Below are 19,873 nucleotides of genomic sequence, written 5' to 3'. Positions count from 1 at the left end.
ATATTTTTTTAATATAATTAATATTGAGTAATAATAATTATTTATTAACAATTAAAACATACTTATAATACAATATATTTAATATCTATATTGACATGAGCATTTATATTTAATTACAATTATAAAAACTATTATACAATAAATGATAATTAATTAATTATAAGAATATTTACAAATTTTATTTAAAACTAAATAATGTACGGAAAATTTTTTTTTTATTACTATGACATTGATATGTATAATCACGGTTATTATTTTGTGTTGTCATAAAACAATTATTTAAAATTTTAATTTCTATTGCACAGAAAAAAGAAATTTCTTGGCGCGTAATTGCACTTTTTCACTGGATTTTTTTTTAGTACGTAATTATAAATTAAAATATTAATTGATTAGATTAGATATAAAAAAATAAAGGGATCCTGCCCTGATATATTTTTTAGGACATATATTTTTTTATAAAAAATCATTGATAATTAATTAAGTAAAATTATTAAAAGTAAGTTATTTTTTTTTTAAATTAAATTGTCATGAAAGTATGAGTTGTACAGGTGACTAATATTTTTAATTAAAATAAAAATATTATAGTATTTAAATTAATCTCAATGAAAATTAATAACGAGATCTATAACAAATAATAAATGAGTACGTTTTTTTTTTAAATTAAATAATCTAAATATTTATAATTATTCTCGTGGTTTGTATAAATTATTTAGGGTGCAGAGTTCTTGTATGGTATTGTTAGTTAATCGTGTAAAACTATCGGTCATACTTGTACTTTCACCAGCGGCATTTACTTCAACTTTTTGAGCCTAAAAAAAAATACAATGAAAAATAAATACGATTATTTTTATCTCGTTTTCTAATTCGTTATCGCGAATTAAAATTTATTTGTATATATTTACCTTATTTTGGGAATCAGATATTGAAAGACCACTTGAAAAATTTTCAGAAAGTGCGTTTCCTAGTACTGCTAACTCAGCGGAGTCTAGTTGATTAAAACTACCGCCCAATTGATTCATATCAAAACTAAACTGATTATTGTCAAGGTCAAGTACATTGTTAACACCTTCTATAATACAAAAAAAAATTCTATTAACAAATATATATATATATATATATATTTTTTTTATAATGTATATTATATACAATATAATTTTTTTTTTTATATAAGTATTATTTTTTTACTATTTAAAAATTTAAAAATTTATCTGACCTACTTTTTAAAGCATAGAATTTTTAACTTTGAAAATTTTAAATTCATCAATTTATCCCACAAGTTTTAGTTTTTTTTGTAGCTCATAAGATTATTTACAAGATCATTATTTTATTTTTCATGGATGATAACTCTAGTAGTAGTATCTGCAACTAACTGATAGATAAATTTTCATTTGTATCACCATTTAGTATTTTATAAAAACAACACTTTATAATTATCAAAATTTATTTAATTATATATTAGATATGTATATATTTAATTTCCGACCCATTTTATTTTCAATTTTTTAAAATTTGTTATTATAATTAGATCGTTGTCTCGTTATCCGTTTGACATAAATAAATAATTAAATAAAGAGATGTCTGATGTCAGAAAAAAAAATTCTAAATAGTAAAAATAAACAGCAAATAATCATCTTTATACTTTAAATACCAAATATTAAGCAGCCGTTCAAAATTTCAATTAAGAGCCGACTGTAAAAAAAAAATGCTACTTTAAAATATATTGCATTACTAATTCCAAAATGACATATTTTTATTTCCACTTTTTGGCTTTAGATTTTCTTGAAGCTTCAAATTAAATAAAAAAATTTTGAAAGCCTAAAGGACACATAACAAATTATATGCCCTTTTGAATTTTGAATTTTTTTTTAAACCTTGAGGAATATCAGACAAGTCTTCGAGAAAAACACTAGCCTAAAAAGCGAATGAAAGAAAATTTCTTCTCTTCGAGCTCAAAAAACTCGATTTTTGAAAATCGGACCGAAACCAATAACTTCTTTTTCTTTTTAAATTTCAAATTTTCATGGCAGGAAGTTGAAAAATTATACGCCCTTTTGGTTTTAGAGTTTTCTAAAGCCGAAAGGGCGAATAAAAATGTAAATAGTTTTGGAATTGGTAACACGACATATCGAAATTAAAAATAAATTATACCGGCATTAGTTAGAGATTCTTGAAATCCTAAATCTTGAGGTGGTTCTGGTGTAACTCGATTTAATATTATCGACTGGTTATTGTACATCAATTGAGGCTGCAAATTGGGGCTTGCATGTCCCGATACTGATTGTTGATACTGTGGTGTCAAATTTATTTGTGGTTGTGGTTGCATTGAATAAGATAGACGATCCATCGGCGATGGTGTACGTCTCGGAGACCTTATTTGTCTACAAATAAACAAAGATTATTATTTAGAATAACATTTAGAACCATTAGATCAAGTAAAAATAAATGTTACCTCAAAGTATGTAAAGTAGAAGGTGACATCGGACTACCAACTGGATACAATGGTGACGAACCTCCTGCTGCCATCCCACCAGGATATAAAGTGTCCATTGGCTCGGGTTTTATGAGATTAAAGTTGTACTGCATTTGCCGATTGTGTATTGCCAGTCCGTCTATTAATTCATTGAGTAATTAAATAATAAATTTATCAGTTTAATGAATATTTAAAATAAAAAATTCTACAAAGCTGTTTGTTGATAAGAAGCAAAAACAAGAATAATTTTTCCGTGCAGTGGTTAAGAAGCCAAACAAGATTTAATTAAAATATATAATTAAAGCAGCAAAGCAATTAGTATTGTGTAAATATAATTATTGGATGCATTGTTTAAATAATGTGGAAATAAATATTTAAATACGGATGCTAAATATTCTAAATACTAATTATTTATAACTAAAAAAACTAAATCACACGCCACACTAAAAAAAAATTTACTAAATAATTTTTCATACCTTTTAATTTATTATAAAAAAAATTAGAAAAAAATTTCTGAAAATATTTAAATTGACGTGTAATTTTAAAAATAATAAATACTTTTATTACAAGTTGTATATATTTATATATATATTTTCAATAGATAAATCAATACAATTATGACAATATATATTTATTTGTTTATTTATTTAAAAGCTCTACTAAAAAATAGTATCGCACAATATTGCACAAAATATTTTATTTTATTATTATAATTCATTTTTTAAAGACAAATTTTTTATTATTTATTGCGTGCCCTATTAATTTATTACAATAGGAGCAAAAATAATAGATCAATCTCATGGTAAAAATTTTTTTTTTTTTTATTAAAAAACGTTTGTTTTAAAAAAATTGAGCATTGCTCTGTAAAATCAGTATGTTCATTAATTTGAATAATTATGAATTTATTTCATAATAAAGGCCACTTCCTTTGTGTAAATATTTTTTTTTCAAAGTACAAATTGACAATTATTTATTTTTTATAAAATGCATTTCATAAAAAAGTATAGAAAATACCAAAAAAAAAAAAAAAAAAAATAATTAAACCGCTTGCATTAAGTACAAGTATGTATTAATTATAAATATAACTTTTACAAAATATTTATTAAAACTTTTTTTTTAAACATTTGTAAAGTTTTAAAAATATTTAATCATTTAATTTTATAAAAATCAACAATATTTTATTATTAAATTATTCTATGTACAAATAATTATTTAATTATTAAAGCATCCATTGGTATCCTGACTTCATTTATAATTACAATATTCTTTGCATTAAACATTTATAATTATTAACAAATTTATTGCTTTGAAGGAAAGATACGCGTGAACTTCTATCAAAGAGAGAATGAACTTCGGCGTGCCCCCACTACCTTTTATTCATAAACTGCGCGTGCGCAAGGAAAAGTGGGAGAAATCTAGTACATAGACAAGTTGTCTAAGCAACCATAGTGTCTAAGTTAATGGAATTCGACTGTATTCAGAAAGATACATGTATATAATTTAATATGAATGTGTGATGCAATGATAACTTATTAAAAAAAAAAAAATTCCTTATGTGTACCCCATTTCCAGGCAAGCGAAAAATATATCGGTTATTTTATTTTTATATTTCATAAAAATTTTTCCTTAAAAAAAAAATTTTAAAAAAATACTCACGTTGATCAGATTCTGCTTGCACATGTCGAACGACAAGTGAGCTAGGACTGTTATTAAGTTTTTTCCTCTTTCGCTTTAAATAGTCAGGATCATCTATGAATTTTTTTGTTTTTTTATTTATAAATTAATTTTCATATAAAAAAAAAAAATATTAATCACCATTTCCTAATTAATGATAATTATTAATTCTTTCACTCTAATAAAATTAAGTATAAGGCCATTTTAAACAGTCAGTGTATAAAAGCAATTAAAAGCTAGAGCAATTTTTCAAAAAGACAAATATCATCATTATGATTTAAGTTTATAATTAAAACATAAATAATTTTGCTTGACTTTTTACTGAGAAAGTCTCTTGGTACATAAATTTTAGAGTAAGCAATTCAAAAATCCTCTCTATTATTCACAGAAAAAAAGGATTTCTTAACGCAATAAATGTTTTGCACTATGAATTGAAGACAAAAATTTTCTGAGGACTGGAAAAAATTTGTTCTTGCTGAGAAAATTTGTTTGAAAACCTTTTCAAGACAAAATAAAAATCTCCTCTGACCAAGACAATTCACTTGGCTCAGGAAAATCGAGTTAGCTCTCAATTATAATAAAATTTTTCCATTTAAAAATTGCATAATAAAAACAACTATAATTTAAAATATCAAATCAATAACTTTGATACAACAATTTAAAAATTTATCTGTGTGTTCAAAGACTTTTTTTGCTTCTATAGACTAAAGTTTATCAAGTTCGACACTTAATGTTCATACGTATAATTTATAATTAATAATCAATAATAAAACATAACAATCTATGGCACTGCATTTTGACTAGAAAAAAAAACTCGCAAATGACAAAAGTTAAAAAATTTTGTCCATTAATCTTCAAGACTAGATTAATTAATAAATACCCCATTAATTACTTAATCATTATTCATAAATTTCAGTAATTAACAAAAAAAATCAATCAATTATATTCTTCTAAATATAATTTTTTTAAAAGGTCGCATTAAATTATTTAATAAAATAATTATGGAAGCACTTTAAATAAATAATTTACTGTAATTAATTAATTAATAAATAACTTATTAATTAATCATTAAATCTCAAGTTATATTTAAAATATTAGTGCGTAAAAATAATAAATAAATTTTTAATTCGACGTTTTATCCAACCAGCTATTAAATAATTATAAATAATTCATTATTTATAGTCATTAAAATTTAATTGCTGCGAAAAGTTTTTTCTTCATTCAATGATTGATTTAAATTTTTAGCTTAAATAAATAAATTAAGTTTACTTAAATAAACTTAATTTTTTAAATAACAAAACGATATTCCCGTGTAAAAAAATTTTGAAAAAACTGACTATTTCAAACTTCAAAATGTGACACAATGACGATCTTTTTTTAAACGATTTTTAAACTTCTGAAATTACTTGCATTGATTTTCCTCTTGAACAGAAGCTCGTTTTTGTATTTCGTGTTTCGAAGTTTACAAGAGCAAACTTCTTGTCACTGATAATCTATACACGGGTTACGTTTCTTTGGTATCTGTTAAAATTTTTCCACCCTCGACAGGGCTGTAATAAAATGACAATTCATCAAACTCGGAAGCAGTAGCATGTGGTGCCATTGCAGTATAAAGAGCGTAGTGTTCAGCTTCAGTTAATTCAATACCATAAGGCGGTGATTCGTCGCCATCGATATCAAAAGATTTAACAGCAGTGACACTGGCAACACTAGCTCGTGGTAAATCAAAATTCGTTGATGAAATATCCTGGGTACTGTCTCTCAATGACATTGAATTACTATCATCAGGATCACAACCATTTCTATCACTTATCAATATGTTACCTCGTGCCACGTTAATTTCTTTGTTATTATCACTATCTTTTTTATTACCATAATTATTGCTGTGCTTTTTATTAAATAATTTAGCAAACAAACTTTGCTTGGACTTAGTGAGAGTGGGAGGCAGCGAGGGCAAATTTTTGTGCGGCGCGCTGTCATTTATTGACAATTGCTTGCACTGCGAAGATGAACGTGGCAACGTGGGCATGGACGTTGTCATTTTTCGCAAACGTTTTGGCGGCAAAGGCGGTATTTTTTCGTCATAAGCATAAGTAACGTCTCTTTTTGATATCAACAATGACGACGATGGTGGTAATGGTGGCGGTGGACCAGGTGGTAAACTTGTTTCGCGACTTGGTATCGCGACGTCTTCATACTTGCGATCATCTTCACTATTTATATTTATTCTGTCATATGGTCGTATGTCTATTGGGTTTTTCATGGCTAACTGCAAGCTCGTGTAGGTTTGATTGTCACAATTATCGATATCCATAAATGTCTGCTGATATTTATTATCATTAATAAAATTTGACTGTGTCAATAAATTATTTTTCAATATTTTAGTATGAGTATCAGCGTAAATTTCATCTAGCTCAGCAACTTGTGTTATTAATTCATCCAATGATTTTGTTTCTTCGTCATTATTTAAAATATTTTCAGTGTTATGTAAATTGTTATCATTATTTTTATTGGTAATTTCTGTTTTGCTATTCAGAGATTCTTCTTTACTTTTATGGACCCACTTGCCAACTTCCGAGTAGTCAAACCAATCAGTTTTATCTTTTGGCAACAATTCAATGTCCGAGTTATTTGTATTTATATTTTCGGTATATATTTTTTTCTCGGTAATTGTTGATTCATGTTGCGAAGGAATTTTATTTAATTCATCATCATTTAAATATTTTTTAGATGAATTATTAATTGCCTTGAAATTTTCGTTATTTTCATTATCAATATCAATAATATTTGACGGGGAATTAATTATCAATTGCTGTGAATTATTTAATTTTTTAAGAGTATCTGTATTTTTATTGTAAAGATCATTAAGAGCACGCAGTGCTGATATTTTACCGTGTGATATTGCTAAATCAAAACTGTCATTATTATTATTGTTATTATTATTTGTGTTATTATTAAATTCATCTAAATTACGTGGTAGTCGTTGATTAATCCCGCCGAATATGGAGGTATCAGAAGATAGTATTTTATTAAATATCTCGGGGTCGGGTTTCTTTTTAGCTAAAATTTTTCTTAATGACCAAAACGCGGGCCTACCTGCGCCAAGTGGTAGAAATTGAAAGGGTAGTGCTTCACTAGTTGCATTATCTGACGGCCTTCTTAGTTGAACGTAAATTTGCACTGGATGCTCGACTTGTTGGATACGATATGTCGGTGTTCTGAACGCTATTGCCACCTGTAACAATAAATAATAATAATTATTATTAAACAAGTATTTACTACGTAAGAACTTACTACTAAGTAAGAACTTTGACGGAACGAGGGTAAAAATACTTTTTGAAAATTTTCTTTTTTTACTCAAAAGATCAAAGATCTAATATGTATAAATTTTAAAAGTTCCACATCTCTTATTTTATAGGAACGAATTTTTTTAACATGGGTAAAATAATTAACCTGTTTATGAACATGTGATGGTTGAAAATCACCAAACCCTTCCCAAACAAATTGACCGTCACGTTCTTCAAAAAAACGTATTTGAATATCTTCTTTGGCGACTTTTTCACACAACAATATCATCTCCATACCACCAGCTACTGGAGCACTGTAGTGACTCAGTTTACATATCACTAAATCAGACATTGCCTCTGTAATAAATATATAAATATATAAAAACATCAGACAAATAAAATTAATGAATAATTATAAATGAATATTTTATTTTATTTACTTTTGTCATAAATGGGATCCGATACAATCGGTGTTAATGGTACAGTAAATTTTCCTTTATCAGTTCCTTCAAGGAATACTTGGAAGCATAATCTGACTGCATTTAAATCAATACTAGCCGGTTGTCTCTTATGTTCAAAACCAGCTGGAATAATTTCAAACAATTTATTAGTAATATTTATAAACAAATATATAGATCAGTCAAGTAATTATGTAATACTTCGAAAAGGATCAACCCGAATTTCTTCTCTAACTCTCAATGCTTCTTCAATATCTTTCTTCTTAACACACTGGATACCCAAATTAGCGAAAGTCACAGTCATATTTTCTGATGATATTTCCAAAGTACAAACACCGCGTCTACATGCTTCTTTTCCAACTAAATTGTGTGGATGAGGTCTATATGGCGGATCTTTTGTTACACATGACACTACGACTACTGCACGTCCTTTGTATCCTACTATCTATAATAATAAATTAAATATTTTATTTAAAATTATTTATTAGAGAATCAGGTTTTAATTATTATTGCTGTTATATCTATATATTATCAATGTATATACTAATATACTAGCAATAATCTAAACCTCGATAAAAATATACACGGTTTAAAAAACTGGGCCTTAAATTTATGAATAACTTTTCATGATCCTGGAGTCAACAGACAATTTTTGAATTTTTTTCAACAAGTCCAAAAAAAAAAAGAAAAATGAAAAATAAATAAATAAAAACTAAAAATATGCACATGTAGAAAATTTAAAAAACTATTAGTTTAATTTTTTTTATAATTTATCGTTTCGAAAAAAATCAAAAAATTATTAGACGTCAGCTGTCAGTATCATTAATTTTTCTTATAATTAAAATTTACATCCGTTAGTTATAAAAATAAAAAAAATCAACTTACTCTTATACTAGGAAATGTTTTATTCTCAGGTGAACTGTTAACACCGGGTATGCTTCCAGCAGAGCGACCTTCACATTCATAACGAAATCGAAGGGCTTTACTAGCGGGTTGTTCGACGATTTCAACATAAGAGCCAACCCTGGCTGATGTATTACCAGCAAGAACTGGTCTTGTTTCCACACCACCACCAGACATCATATTCAAAGCTTGTTGCTGTTGTTGATTTCGACATCTACTTTCTTCAACAAATTCTGGATCTGTTGTCTGAATAACTTCGACTGTAATTTAATAAATTTCCACATTAAAAAAAAATAATTATAAATAGATAAATAAATAAATAAATTTTAATAGACGTAAATTAAAAAATTATATTACTCAAGTAATTATTTATTTTTTATGTCTAGTTATTTACTTTATAAATAAATTTAAGCGCAATTATTTGTTGATACAAGTTACTTTGAGTACTTACTGACATCACTTATATTAATATTATCGTTCATATCATGATACTGATCCATGCCTCCACTCTCTTTATATCACAATATATATTTCAAATATCTATAAAAAAATATAATTAAATAAATTAATTGTCAATAATTAATAAGTAGTTAATATATATTTTAATTGTCATATTATATTTAATTAGCGTATTAAATTATAAATAAACAGTAATTAAAATAATAAATTAAACAAAATAGTAAGTATTTGACGTAATAGAGGTAAAAAAATTATTGAACCAACACATCAATATATTTATATATATTTAAATAAATAAACTCTACGATGATAAAATTAAAATTTAAACAAATTATGAAGTTAGCAAACAATTAAAAATTTTTGAATTTTTTTTAGCAGTTCAATTTAAAAATAAAAATATGCACATGTAGAAAATTTTAAAAACTATAGGTGCAATTTTAAAAAATTTTTTTTTTTTTTTAAATTTATCGGTTTTGAAAAAAAACAAAAATTACTGGACGCTGGCTAACTTCAGTATAATAAAATTTTAAACTTTTCCTTTAAAAAAAATAAACAAACAATTTACAAGTCTTTGATTTTTTATCATGAAAAATATTCTGGGTGATGAACTATTGGAGTACAAAGTGTGAAAAAAAGGTGAGGGAAAATAAAAGATAAATAAAATAAATACGAGGGGAAAATTAAAAAAGGAATATGAGGTAAAGTAAAAGCTGGTGATCCAATAATTATTTTAGGCTTAGCTGAACTAAACTAGTATAGGTCTTGTCTTAAACTCTCGAGTAAAGTTAAAGTTGCTCATCTTTAACTCAGTCCTGGTGATGGCTATTATTAAACTATCTTAGGACAATGCAAAAAACAGAGAACTTGCCTTAAAACTCATAGCGAATTTATTTAAATTTTTAATTTATCTTCTTATTTATTGTAAAATAATCTATTATTATTTTTAATAACTCCACATTTTTTAAATTTCAAAAATATTTATTTTTTATAACGAAGACAAACAAACAACAGATGATCACTTGGTCCAAAGTCACTGTCCCATTCCCTTCACTTTTTAAATTTATTATCACTTTCCAACCTTTAGATATTTAACGTTTTTAAATTTTTTTTTTTAAAAACAAAAAGCAAAAAAAAATTTTTTTCTTTTTATCTATTAATTAGTATAATTATTAGATAATGATCACTAAACTTGAACGTAGATTTAAAACCTGACAATGTAAAAATGATATTTATTTGTCAAGATTGTGATGTTTTCATAAAATGATATTTATCGATTGTAATTAATAATAAATATATAATTAAATGAGCTGATGAAGATGGTGAAGAAGATCAAGTTAGAATCAGAATGAGAATGAAACACTTAACCATATTACACGAAACACGAGCCACGAGAAAGAAAATATACAATTGTATATATCTATATATTTTTAATACATATCAATGTCTTATATATGTATAAATATACGTGTTGGTACCGACTACTGACTAATATTAACTATTACACACACATATATATGACATACGCATGCGCGTTTTCTCATTCTCATATATTTTATTTTTTACGCTCACATTATTAACATATTTTGTATATATATATATATATATATATGTATGATATAAAGATATATATATTATTTAAATGAAATATCAAATTATGTCAATAGTATTAAGAATTAATTTTCAAAACGTAAAATGTTTTAAATACTTTTTGAATTTTTAAATTTAAATTTAATTTATTTAAGAAACGCAGTTTGTAAAGTTATGAGCAGGTTTTATTTTATTTCAATTAAATAAATGCGTTGTTACATATATATGTATATGTATGAAATAATGAATGGTCAGTGGCGAGAGAGAAAATATTATATATAAGAGTAAACGGAAGTAAAATACATTTAAAAGTACTACATACTTTGTGGGTAACATATATATGTGTAATAGTTGAATTTTGTATCAATGTATGTGTAAAAATATTTTTTAGCTGCTGATTGGTTGGTCGATTGCCACGTGATTTACTTCAAGGTCAGATTTATTTTATTTGTTCGTGTTTGAATGAGCGCGGGAAAGTTTTTGTTTTTATTGTTTTTAAATTGTGTTGATTAATAAATGGTAGAAGTAATTAAAATAATTTAAACTTGGAAGGAAATTAGAAGAATAAATTTTTAGTTTAAATTTTTAATTTGAAAATGTGGGTTGAGGTAAAACGTCAGCTATCCTCTTTTTTATGTTTTAAATTGAAGAAATTAAATAGAACTATTTTGGGTCCTTAAGTACGGTAAATAATAAAACTTTTTTTTAATTTTCATTTATAGCGGGAAGTAAAAAATTTAAAAACTATGAGACTAAATCCAGCTGATGTGAGACAAAATTTAAATTATAAAAAAAAAAAACATTGAGTAATTAAAAAGATAAAAATGAAAAAAATAGCCAAATCTATTTTTGAATACTATGAACTTTTTTTTTAAATTTTTATTTGATTTACATTTTGTTAATTAATTTAAGAAATATAATATATGAATAATCTGGAATTATTAAGTCGCACAAAAGTTGTAGTTTTATGTCAAAAATAATGTAATTAATACAATTAAATTTACTGCTTCCTATATTGGAAAATTAAATAATAAAATTAATGATACATCGTAATCGATTATATGGATTTGCCCATATTTTTATTACTCTATTACAATAATTATTACAGAAACTTTAAAACAATTAAAACTAAAATATCAAAATTTATGTGCATAATTAATTATCAGATTGTTGTTTTTTTATTAGGCTTTACTGTTAGTGGATACTTTGGTCATGAAAATATATCACGTTACTAATTTCAAAAGGATTTATATTTTATACGCCCTTTTGTTTTAGAAAAGTCTAAAACCAAAAGGGCGTATAATTTTTTTTAAAAAGTTCATAATGAAAAAAATTCCCGCCTTTAGTATCAACACTAACAACAAAATCCGGATTTCCTGTGTAACTTTTATTAGTAAAAAAGAATCAATAAATTTTACCAAATTAATTTTTTATGTCCAATCTAATAATTAAATTGAAAGTATTTGAATAAAAATAAAAAAAAAACATTTATAATTCAACTGTTATTAAATCTGTCGTCATGGCAAACTATATACAAAAACAAAGTAAATCAATTTTAAAGCTTGTTCGACAATTTGACATAATAAAAAAAAATAAATAGTGACTAAGATGCAACAAGCAACATCAGTTAGTTGCATTAAAAATACTGACTCCCAGGTCCAGTTACCGCAGAAAAAATTTAAAAAAGAAACAGAAATAAATGAAGAAAAAAAATTAGTTAAAAGTGTCAATAGTAAGATTCAGTTATCTGGAAAATCTCAAAGAAAATTAGCTCAGTACTCATCAACTAAAATTATCAATATGAAATACTCAAGACCAATTAAAAAAAATTTACAAAATCCATGCCCATCATCACGGACTCTTGTTCCTATTACTGGATCAAGAAAAAGTATTTCATTGATTGAATTATCCCCAGCTAAAATGAATACTAAATTAATCAATAGGTATTTAAAAAGTTTATTACCTTAAGTAAGTAAATATTAAATATTATTGCGTAAAATATTATGATATTTAAGCCAGCTGACGTCTAATAATTTTTTGATTTTTTTCAAAAAGATAAATGATAAAAAAAAATTGCACCAATAATTTTTTTAAATTTCTATACTGAAAAAATCGGGAGTTAATTTGTGGTGTGAATATTTTAATTTACCCAGTCTAAAATTTAACACCGTGTCGTGTAACTTACACCAGCAGTGTTTAAAATTTTAACACCGACTCATTCACACCACTCCACATTCGCTAATTTGTCAGCGTACATGTGCACACTTTTTTTTTTTTTGTAATGGATTTGTTGAAAAAAAAAAAATCCTAAAATTGTTAATTGTTTGTTAACTTCAGGAACATAAAATACGTAAATAATTACTAAATGTCAACCATTTTTTACGACTCTTATCTGTTATAAAAAAAAAAGTAAACATGTATAGCAAAGTAGCAAAGATAGAGAAATAAAATCTAAATAAAGCTCGCGAAACACAAAAAATTAAAAGTAAAAGCGGTTAAAAGTTAAACCAGAGAGCATCAGTAGCAGTATAGTAGTAAAGCTCTTTTATTATTTAGTCTTTTACACAGTTTTATAAATAGCAATATTAAATACGTTTCAGCAAATGAGACAAGAGTGTCCTCGTATTTTCATGATACTTCTCTTTGGTATGGTCGTACGTTTGTATTTTATTTTATTTTATAAACTTCAAAGATTCTCTTTGCACTCTAATTCAAACAAAAAACCTGACAATTAAAATATAAATTCAAATTTTATTTTTTTACCAATACTTACCTTCGCTTTTTCTTCATTACTCTCGACTTTTAATAATAAATTTTAAAAATCGTTGACATTTTTATTACCAATTACTTTTATATTTTACCTTATAAAAATAATAATCATAATACTTTTTTTAAAGATTAGATTCTGATAAATTTGATGTGGAGGATTTTGATGGCTCAAAAGTTTGTGGCTTAAATGATGTGTTTAAAAAAAATTGGCTTGATGCCAATAATAGTAATAGTGATAATAATAATGATAGTAATAATAATAATAATGATAATATCAGTAAAGTAAAAAATAACAAAGACTTGGAAATTATAATGAAAAAAAAAGCGGCGACTATTGTGTGCCATACATTAATAATAAATGCATGGAGACGTAGACGTGAAGAAATAATTGATTTGAATGTTATTATTGATGAGCTACGTCAGCAAATAGATCACTTACAGTTGCAAATTGTTGTATTGAGACGATTACTGGACACCGAGAATAGCCGGGTCGGTAAACTTGGCACACAAGTTCGTCGCGCTAAAATACAGCTTGATAATGTTACCAAAGAAAAGGATATTCTTAATAATGTAAAATATATATACTTATTTTATATTTATTTAAAATAATTATTTATATATTTATTTGAAACAAATTTTTTTAGGAAAATGAAAAATTAAAAAATGATTTAAATTCAATTAATCAAATTAGTGAAGAACGCAGAGTTTTAATTGAAAATTATAAAAACGAATTGATTAATACTAAAAATCAACTAGAGAATGTCGATAATCAGATGATGAAGGACAGAGAAAAGTTACTGAAATTACGAGATGATAAAAAAATTTTATTAGATAAGGTATCGATTTTTTTCAGTTAAGGAAATTTTCAGACAATGACCTCCACTTAAAATCCTACTATTAAAATGAAATTTTATTTTACACTTTTCATTAATTAAAATAAAGTATCAAATGTCCAAAAATTGAGCAGTGGCCACAAATGGTACCTCTATCCTATTCAAAAATTTTTAAAATCAGTTTCACTTTCGTTACACTACTCCCTTTTCTTAATAAAATTGTCTCGATTATTATTTATTATTAACTTCGAGGATTGTGGGTAGAGAGTAATTTATTATATTTATTTACTATGCTGGCAATAAGTTGTGTAATGATTATTGAAGATGGATTGACGTTAAGCTCGACCTACATTTTTTTGTCAATTGATCGTTAAGACCGAATGTATGCTAATGTATATAATAGAAGAGTGAGTCATGTTGGTGGTTGGTAGAGACTAGAACGTATTGTGAGCTAGACTTAATGGCTAGAGGGTGTAGGCGGTAGGGTGACTTTTTGCCTCCAATAGTTTTAAGAAATGATGATTCAGACTCCAGTGATTCTAGGATCTAGGATTGTTCGTTACTATGATTATTCATTGACTTAGTATTTAAAATAATTATTTTATTTATAAAATAAATAATTTAAAAAATTTATATTAATAATTTTATTAATTACTAATTATTATAGTAATTTTTTTAAAGCATAGTTTAAAAATTTCTTTGAATAGTTTAATTATAATTATGGTAATTAAATGTGTACTTGAAAGGGCGACGTATCGTCGTTAAGTTCAATGTACTCGTGGATACTCGTACATAGCCAAGGGATGATTCATGCGGTAATATTTCGCGTGATGACTCAAACTCGCGTAACGCCAATTTAACTATAACGACACAGAACTAGAAATCAATGTCGTTTTTTTTATATAAAAATTTTTTTAATTAAAAAAACTTTTACGAGTCTAAACTTATTGCAACTTGAAAATAAGTAAGATAAGTAAATTTAATTTTCCTTAAATTTATACAGAGAAAAAAAGGATCATGAGCTGGATAAAAAAATTTTCTTAGGACTGAAAAAATTTTTTCTTGCGAATGAAAATTTTTATCGCCAAGAAATATTTTTTTCTGTGTAAAGAATAAATAAAAATACGGAGTTTATCTGCTGGTATTAATATTTTATTTATAAAGGTTGCAGCGTACGAAAAAATTTCAAGTGAACGTAAAGAGCGAGCAGACAAAGCTGCGAACGACGTTGAGGAGTTAACAAATAAGTTGAATATTCACATGGCTATTGTTGAAAGTTTAAAGGAAGAGAAACAACAACTTGACAAGTTTGTTTTTTAAATTAATTCATATAATTATTAGCTGATTAATTAATAAAATACAAAATTATTAAAGGAATTTAGAAATTATTGAAAAGAAAAAATTGAAAATTGAGGAACGTCTATCGGCGAGTCAAGACCGCGAAAAAGCATTGAGCTTGCGGGTTAGTAATCTTGAAATACAGTTGAGTGATCGTGAAGCTGCGTTACGTAAGATCGAGTCTGTTTATAGTTTTCAATCGTAAGTATTTTTAAAAATTATTGAGTTTATTATTGAGTAGATTTTTTAAGTAATAGTCTAAACTATGACTTGTTAATTAATTGCTGATAATTTTAAGTATTAATTTGTTACCATCAATAATATTTATGAACATATTATTAATTCTATAAATATACAGGACTGAAATAAATGAATTAAAAGAAAAATTAATGAGACAAAGCCAAGAATGTAGTTGGAGTAGTAAAATTTTGCAAATAGCAGGAAGTGTCGTAAGAGCACCGCGAGTTATATTACGTACTATTTCATTCTTAGCATTCGGTGGAATTTCTTCACGTCCATAAAAAAACACTTGTCTTAAAATTTAAAAAAGTATGAACCAAGCATCATATATTTGATACAAATTCAAATAAATTTCCCACTTACAACACGATTTTAAAAAAGCCCGCTATCAATTTCTATTTGTCAACGTCGGATTTAAAATAAAAATCAAATTTTTGAAAAATTACGAAACTAAAATAAATTGGATACTGTAAAAAATTATCAAGTTAATTAAATTACTAATTTATTAATTATTATTAATTATATTTTTATACTAGCATTATATCAGAACTATATATGTGTATACGTAACAAGATAATTAAAAATATGAAATATACATAATTTATATAAACAAAAATAACAATTAACTATTTTATTTTTTTATCCATAAAATAATTATTTTAATATAAAATAATTATTTCATTTATTTAAAAATATTCACTTTATCAACTACACTCTGCATTAAATTATTTACATATTACATAAATAAACTCTTTTAATTTAATTTAAATAATTGTAATTTGAAATTTTAATCACGAAAAATTTTTTTAATGCAGAGTATTAACGATCAATTATAAAATAACTTTAACAAATTCATCATTACTAACTTATTTATTTATTTATGATTTTTTTTATACTATTTCGACTAATTTTGTACGTCATTAAAAAAAAACTCCAAGCTATTGGAACATTAAAAGCATGATAAGCTTACAGTATTATCGATTGTTCATTTATGTTTCATATTAAATATTATTTATCAGTGGAGCTAAATAAATTTATAAACATTCTATTTCAAAAAATATTATCAATTAACATGATTATGATTAATCTAATGATTATTTTTTTTATTAATTATTATTCTGTTACCGTATTGGATTTTTTTTCCAACGGTAATTAGTACCGAGTACTGAACAGCCATTATTTGACGATACATTATAATTATTATTAATTTTATTTTTTACTTTTTACTAAACACTCTAATCAGCCTATCGTTTGATTATAAAGCTATAATTTAATTCATTAATTAACTAATCAATTAAGTACAAGTTTATCTATAATACAGAGTGTATTTATACAGCTGTCAAAAGCTATTAGAAAAGTTTGTGATTATCTTATTGTAAGGTGATTACAATTTTTTTTGTATCATCAATTTATTTATGATGCATGATTTTAAGATCTAGAATCAATGAGCATAGTAAATTATTTTGTAAAAAGTCACGTCTATTTTATAATTTTAATGAGTATCAACTTTTTTTTTCTTTTTCTTTTTTTTTTTTTTAATGTATCAATGCTATGAGTGAGGCAAAATTTTTCCAATTATTGACACTGTAAAAAATATGAAGTAATATAATTTATTTATTATATTTAATAATAATTAGATTTTTTAAATCTATTCTTTTGGGTCCATAACATTGACTCTAGGAAAAAAGAATCGTAAATATATAAGCTGTTTCCAGCGACAAAATAAAATAATTAGTATATTACACACCTAGAGAGCAAAATAGGACCTTCTAACCTGGGTGTAATTATCTACCCGAGCCGAAGGCGTCCGACTTTCTGTTGTGTGTACGATTTTTCATCAGATCTATACCTGAAGTTTAAATTTTTGCGTCTGTTAGTAATAAGAATGGCGCATGCGCTGATTTTTATCCTTTGTCTTCTCATACAAGAAAAGAATGACTTCCTTTCCTTTAAACACGAGAGGAATTTAAATTTTTGGTGTAGATCTGGTGAAAAATCGTATACACAACAAGGAAGGACAATAGGACGCCTTCGGCTCGGGTAGATAATTACACACACGGGTTGAAATGTCCTACTTTCCTCCCTAAGTGCGTAATATACTGTATGTGACACAGAATGTAAGTTCACATTACAGGCGATGTCGGCGCTCATCTACAGCTTACGCAGTCAACTTCACTCTGGTCTAAAATCGCTTCGTTTTATTCCTTGTCACACAATGTACTATAAAATTGACATCATTGTATTTTGTTGATAATGTCTAATTATTAATGTAAAATTTACATTCACGATTGTTATATCGATCGGCTATTTTATGAAGATTGTTTTGTCCTCGAGTGACTAGTCACGAAACGGATAATTTTATATGACCATTTAAATGTATCACTGATTGTTGTTTTCAGAGACGTTACGATTATTTTTATGTTAAATCCTCAGTATTTTCGACCAATCATTTTTCTAAAATTCTTAAAATTCTAAATATTGCATATGAATGTTAATAACTTTTAAAAATTATAAAGAAAGTCAAATAAATAATTAAATAAAAGTGTCAATAATTGAATCTGTTACCTCATTAAGTTATTATTAATTTAATTATATTACTTTCTCAAGTCTACTCGTACATACTAATCAACAAAATGTTCATTTAATTTGTAAGCTATAAAATATTCTATTCAGTGCTATTGTTTTTTTTTTTTACTTTTTTTTATTTTTGATAAATAGAGCAAAAGGCTCGCGAAGAATAACGTGAAAAAAAATTTAAATAAACGTTTGTCATATCGACACTTAGTATTTTTAAAATTTTTTATTCATTACTACGCAGTCACAAAAGCATGAGCCTGCCAAGAATCAATAATACTGTAACGAGACAATTAAAATTATATTTAATTTTAATTATTTTAAATATTTGTAGAACAATAAAATAAATTTAGCTCTCGAACGAGCATTGAATATTTAAAATACTCAAATGAATTTAAAAATATTTGAAATTATTATCGGAATAATTTTAAAAAAAATATAAATAACAATAATGACAGATTTATATAATATTAATCGATGTTTTTTTTGTTTTTTTATTTTTTACAAAATTTCAAACTAGTTTTAATATCACTAGTGACTAGTGTTTTATTTATTGGTCAATGCGACTAGATTTTCAATAACTGACCGTTTAATAAATTAATTATCAAAGTTAATTAAGCCTCTAAAGGATAATCGACCCGTAATTTTAGAACTGGAGATATTTAATTAAAAAAAAATAAATAGGATTTGAAATTTGTAGAATTAGACAGAGGTTATAAAAAATAATTACTAGATATTTAATGATCAAGACGTGAATTTTTTGTAAATAAAATTTAAATCATGCCAAAACCTTCAGTTCCCTCGCTGATAGCCAGTAAAAGTGCACGTTCGAAATGATCGTAGCATTCGTAATCAGGCAGACAGAGTTGATTGAAGCTGAAAGTTGGAACCAAAATAATAAAATAAATTTTAATTGTAAGTATAAGTACGAAATCAACTAATGAAACATATAAATATATAAGTTAAATATATCACCAAGTGTGAGCAGTTGGTAAATTGGCAAAAGTTGGAGCTGCGGTGATTTGAAAACGCGGGCTTAATTGTTGAAAGCCTCCGGGTGGTAATTGGGAACAACCGGTCGTAAATTGGAGCAATCTCGCCATTTCTTCTTGAGTAAAGTTACTAATTGCCGTCCAAAACCAGTCCAGTACGCGTAAAAATTCCGGTGAGCTGCCATTTACTACATGATGAGCACGAAGATCGGCTACGCTGTATTCGCCAGTACCACAAAGTAAAAGCTGTATAATAATTAAACATCATTGAATTTACTCACAAAAATTA

At 25.6% G+C, this 19,873-nt stretch overlaps 3 protein-coding genes across 9 annotated transcripts in view; 1 reads left to right on the top strand and 2 right to left on the bottom strand.

The window, feature by feature from the left end:
• Window positions 1-207: 207 nt before the first annotated feature.
• LOC103577533 (embryonic polarity protein dorsal) lies at window positions 208-10,821 on the bottom strand. 3 transcript variants are annotated; one of them, XM_008558211.2, is made up of 12 exons: window positions 10,120-10,814; window positions 9,244-9,332; window positions 8,775-9,052; window positions 8,091-8,334; window positions 7,872-8,015; window positions 7,598-7,788; window positions 7,241-7,379; window positions 4,127-4,219; window positions 2,450-2,609; window positions 2,149-2,378; window positions 903-1,069; window positions 208-809 (listed from the first exon to the last, which is right to left on the bottom strand). In XM_008558211.2, the coding sequence occupies exons 2-12, from the start codon at window positions 9,290-9,292 to the stop codon at window positions 684-686; spliced, it is 1,821 nt and encodes a 606-aa protein (XP_008556433.1). In that variant the 5' UTR covers window positions 9,293-9,332; window positions 10,120-10,814; the 3' UTR covers window positions 208-683. The 3 variants fall into 3 exon arrangements, with proteins under 3 accessions (XP_008556433.1, XP_008556434.1, XP_014299728.1); XM_008558212.2 differs by lacking the exons at window positions 208-809; window positions 903-1,069 and adding an exon at window positions 1,233-1,369 and having other exon boundaries at window positions 10,120-10,815; XM_014444242.2 differs by lacking the exons at window positions 208-809; window positions 903-1,069; window positions 2,149-2,378; window positions 2,450-2,609; window positions 4,127-4,219 and having other exon boundaries at window positions 4,226-7,379; window positions 10,120-10,821.
• A 1,817-nt stretch (window positions 10,822-12,638) lies between these two features.
• Window positions 12,639-16,428, top strand: LOC103577563 (uncharacterized). Its single transcript, XM_053737433.1, has 6 exons — window positions 12,639-12,781; window positions 13,736-14,177; window positions 14,252-14,443; window positions 15,605-15,747; window positions 15,815-15,979; window positions 16,137-16,428. The coding sequence occupies exons 1-6, from the start codon at window positions 12,639-12,641 to the stop codon at window positions 16,297-16,299; spliced, it is 1,248 nt and encodes a 415-aa protein (XP_053593408.1). The 3' UTR covers window positions 16,300-16,428.
• Window positions 16,429-16,862: 434 nt separating this feature from the next.
• LOC103577530 (apoptosis-resistant E3 ubiquitin protein ligase 1) overlaps window positions 16,863-19,873 on the bottom strand; it is a 51,911-nt gene continuing 48,900 nt past the window's right edge. For 4 of the 5 annotated variants that reach the window (XM_008558206.2, XM_008558205.3, XM_014444236.2 and 1 more), the window contains 2 exons: window positions 19,568-19,830; window positions 16,864-19,468 (listed from right to left, as the gene is read on the bottom strand). In XM_008558206.2, coding sequence (XP_008556428.1) covers window positions 19,366-19,468; window positions 19,568-19,830 — 366 coding nt within the window. In that variant the 3' untranslated portion in view covers window positions 16,864-19,365. Of the gene's footprint in view, window positions 19,469-19,567; window positions 19,831-19,873 lie in introns of all 5 variants that reach the window. The other variant, XM_008558207.2, reaches the window with a different exon arrangement.

Source organism: Microplitis demolitor, chromosome 3 (assembly GCF_026212275.2).
Source record: "Microplitis demolitor isolate Queensland-Clemson2020A chromosome 3, iyMicDemo2.1a, whole genome shotgun sequence".
NCBI classification, from domain to species: Eukaryota; Metazoa; Arthropoda; class Insecta; order Hymenoptera; family Braconidae; genus Microplitis; species Microplitis demolitor.
The sequence above is the reverse complement of the archived record's forward strand: the minus strand, read 5'-3'. Positions and strand labels throughout refer to the sequence as shown.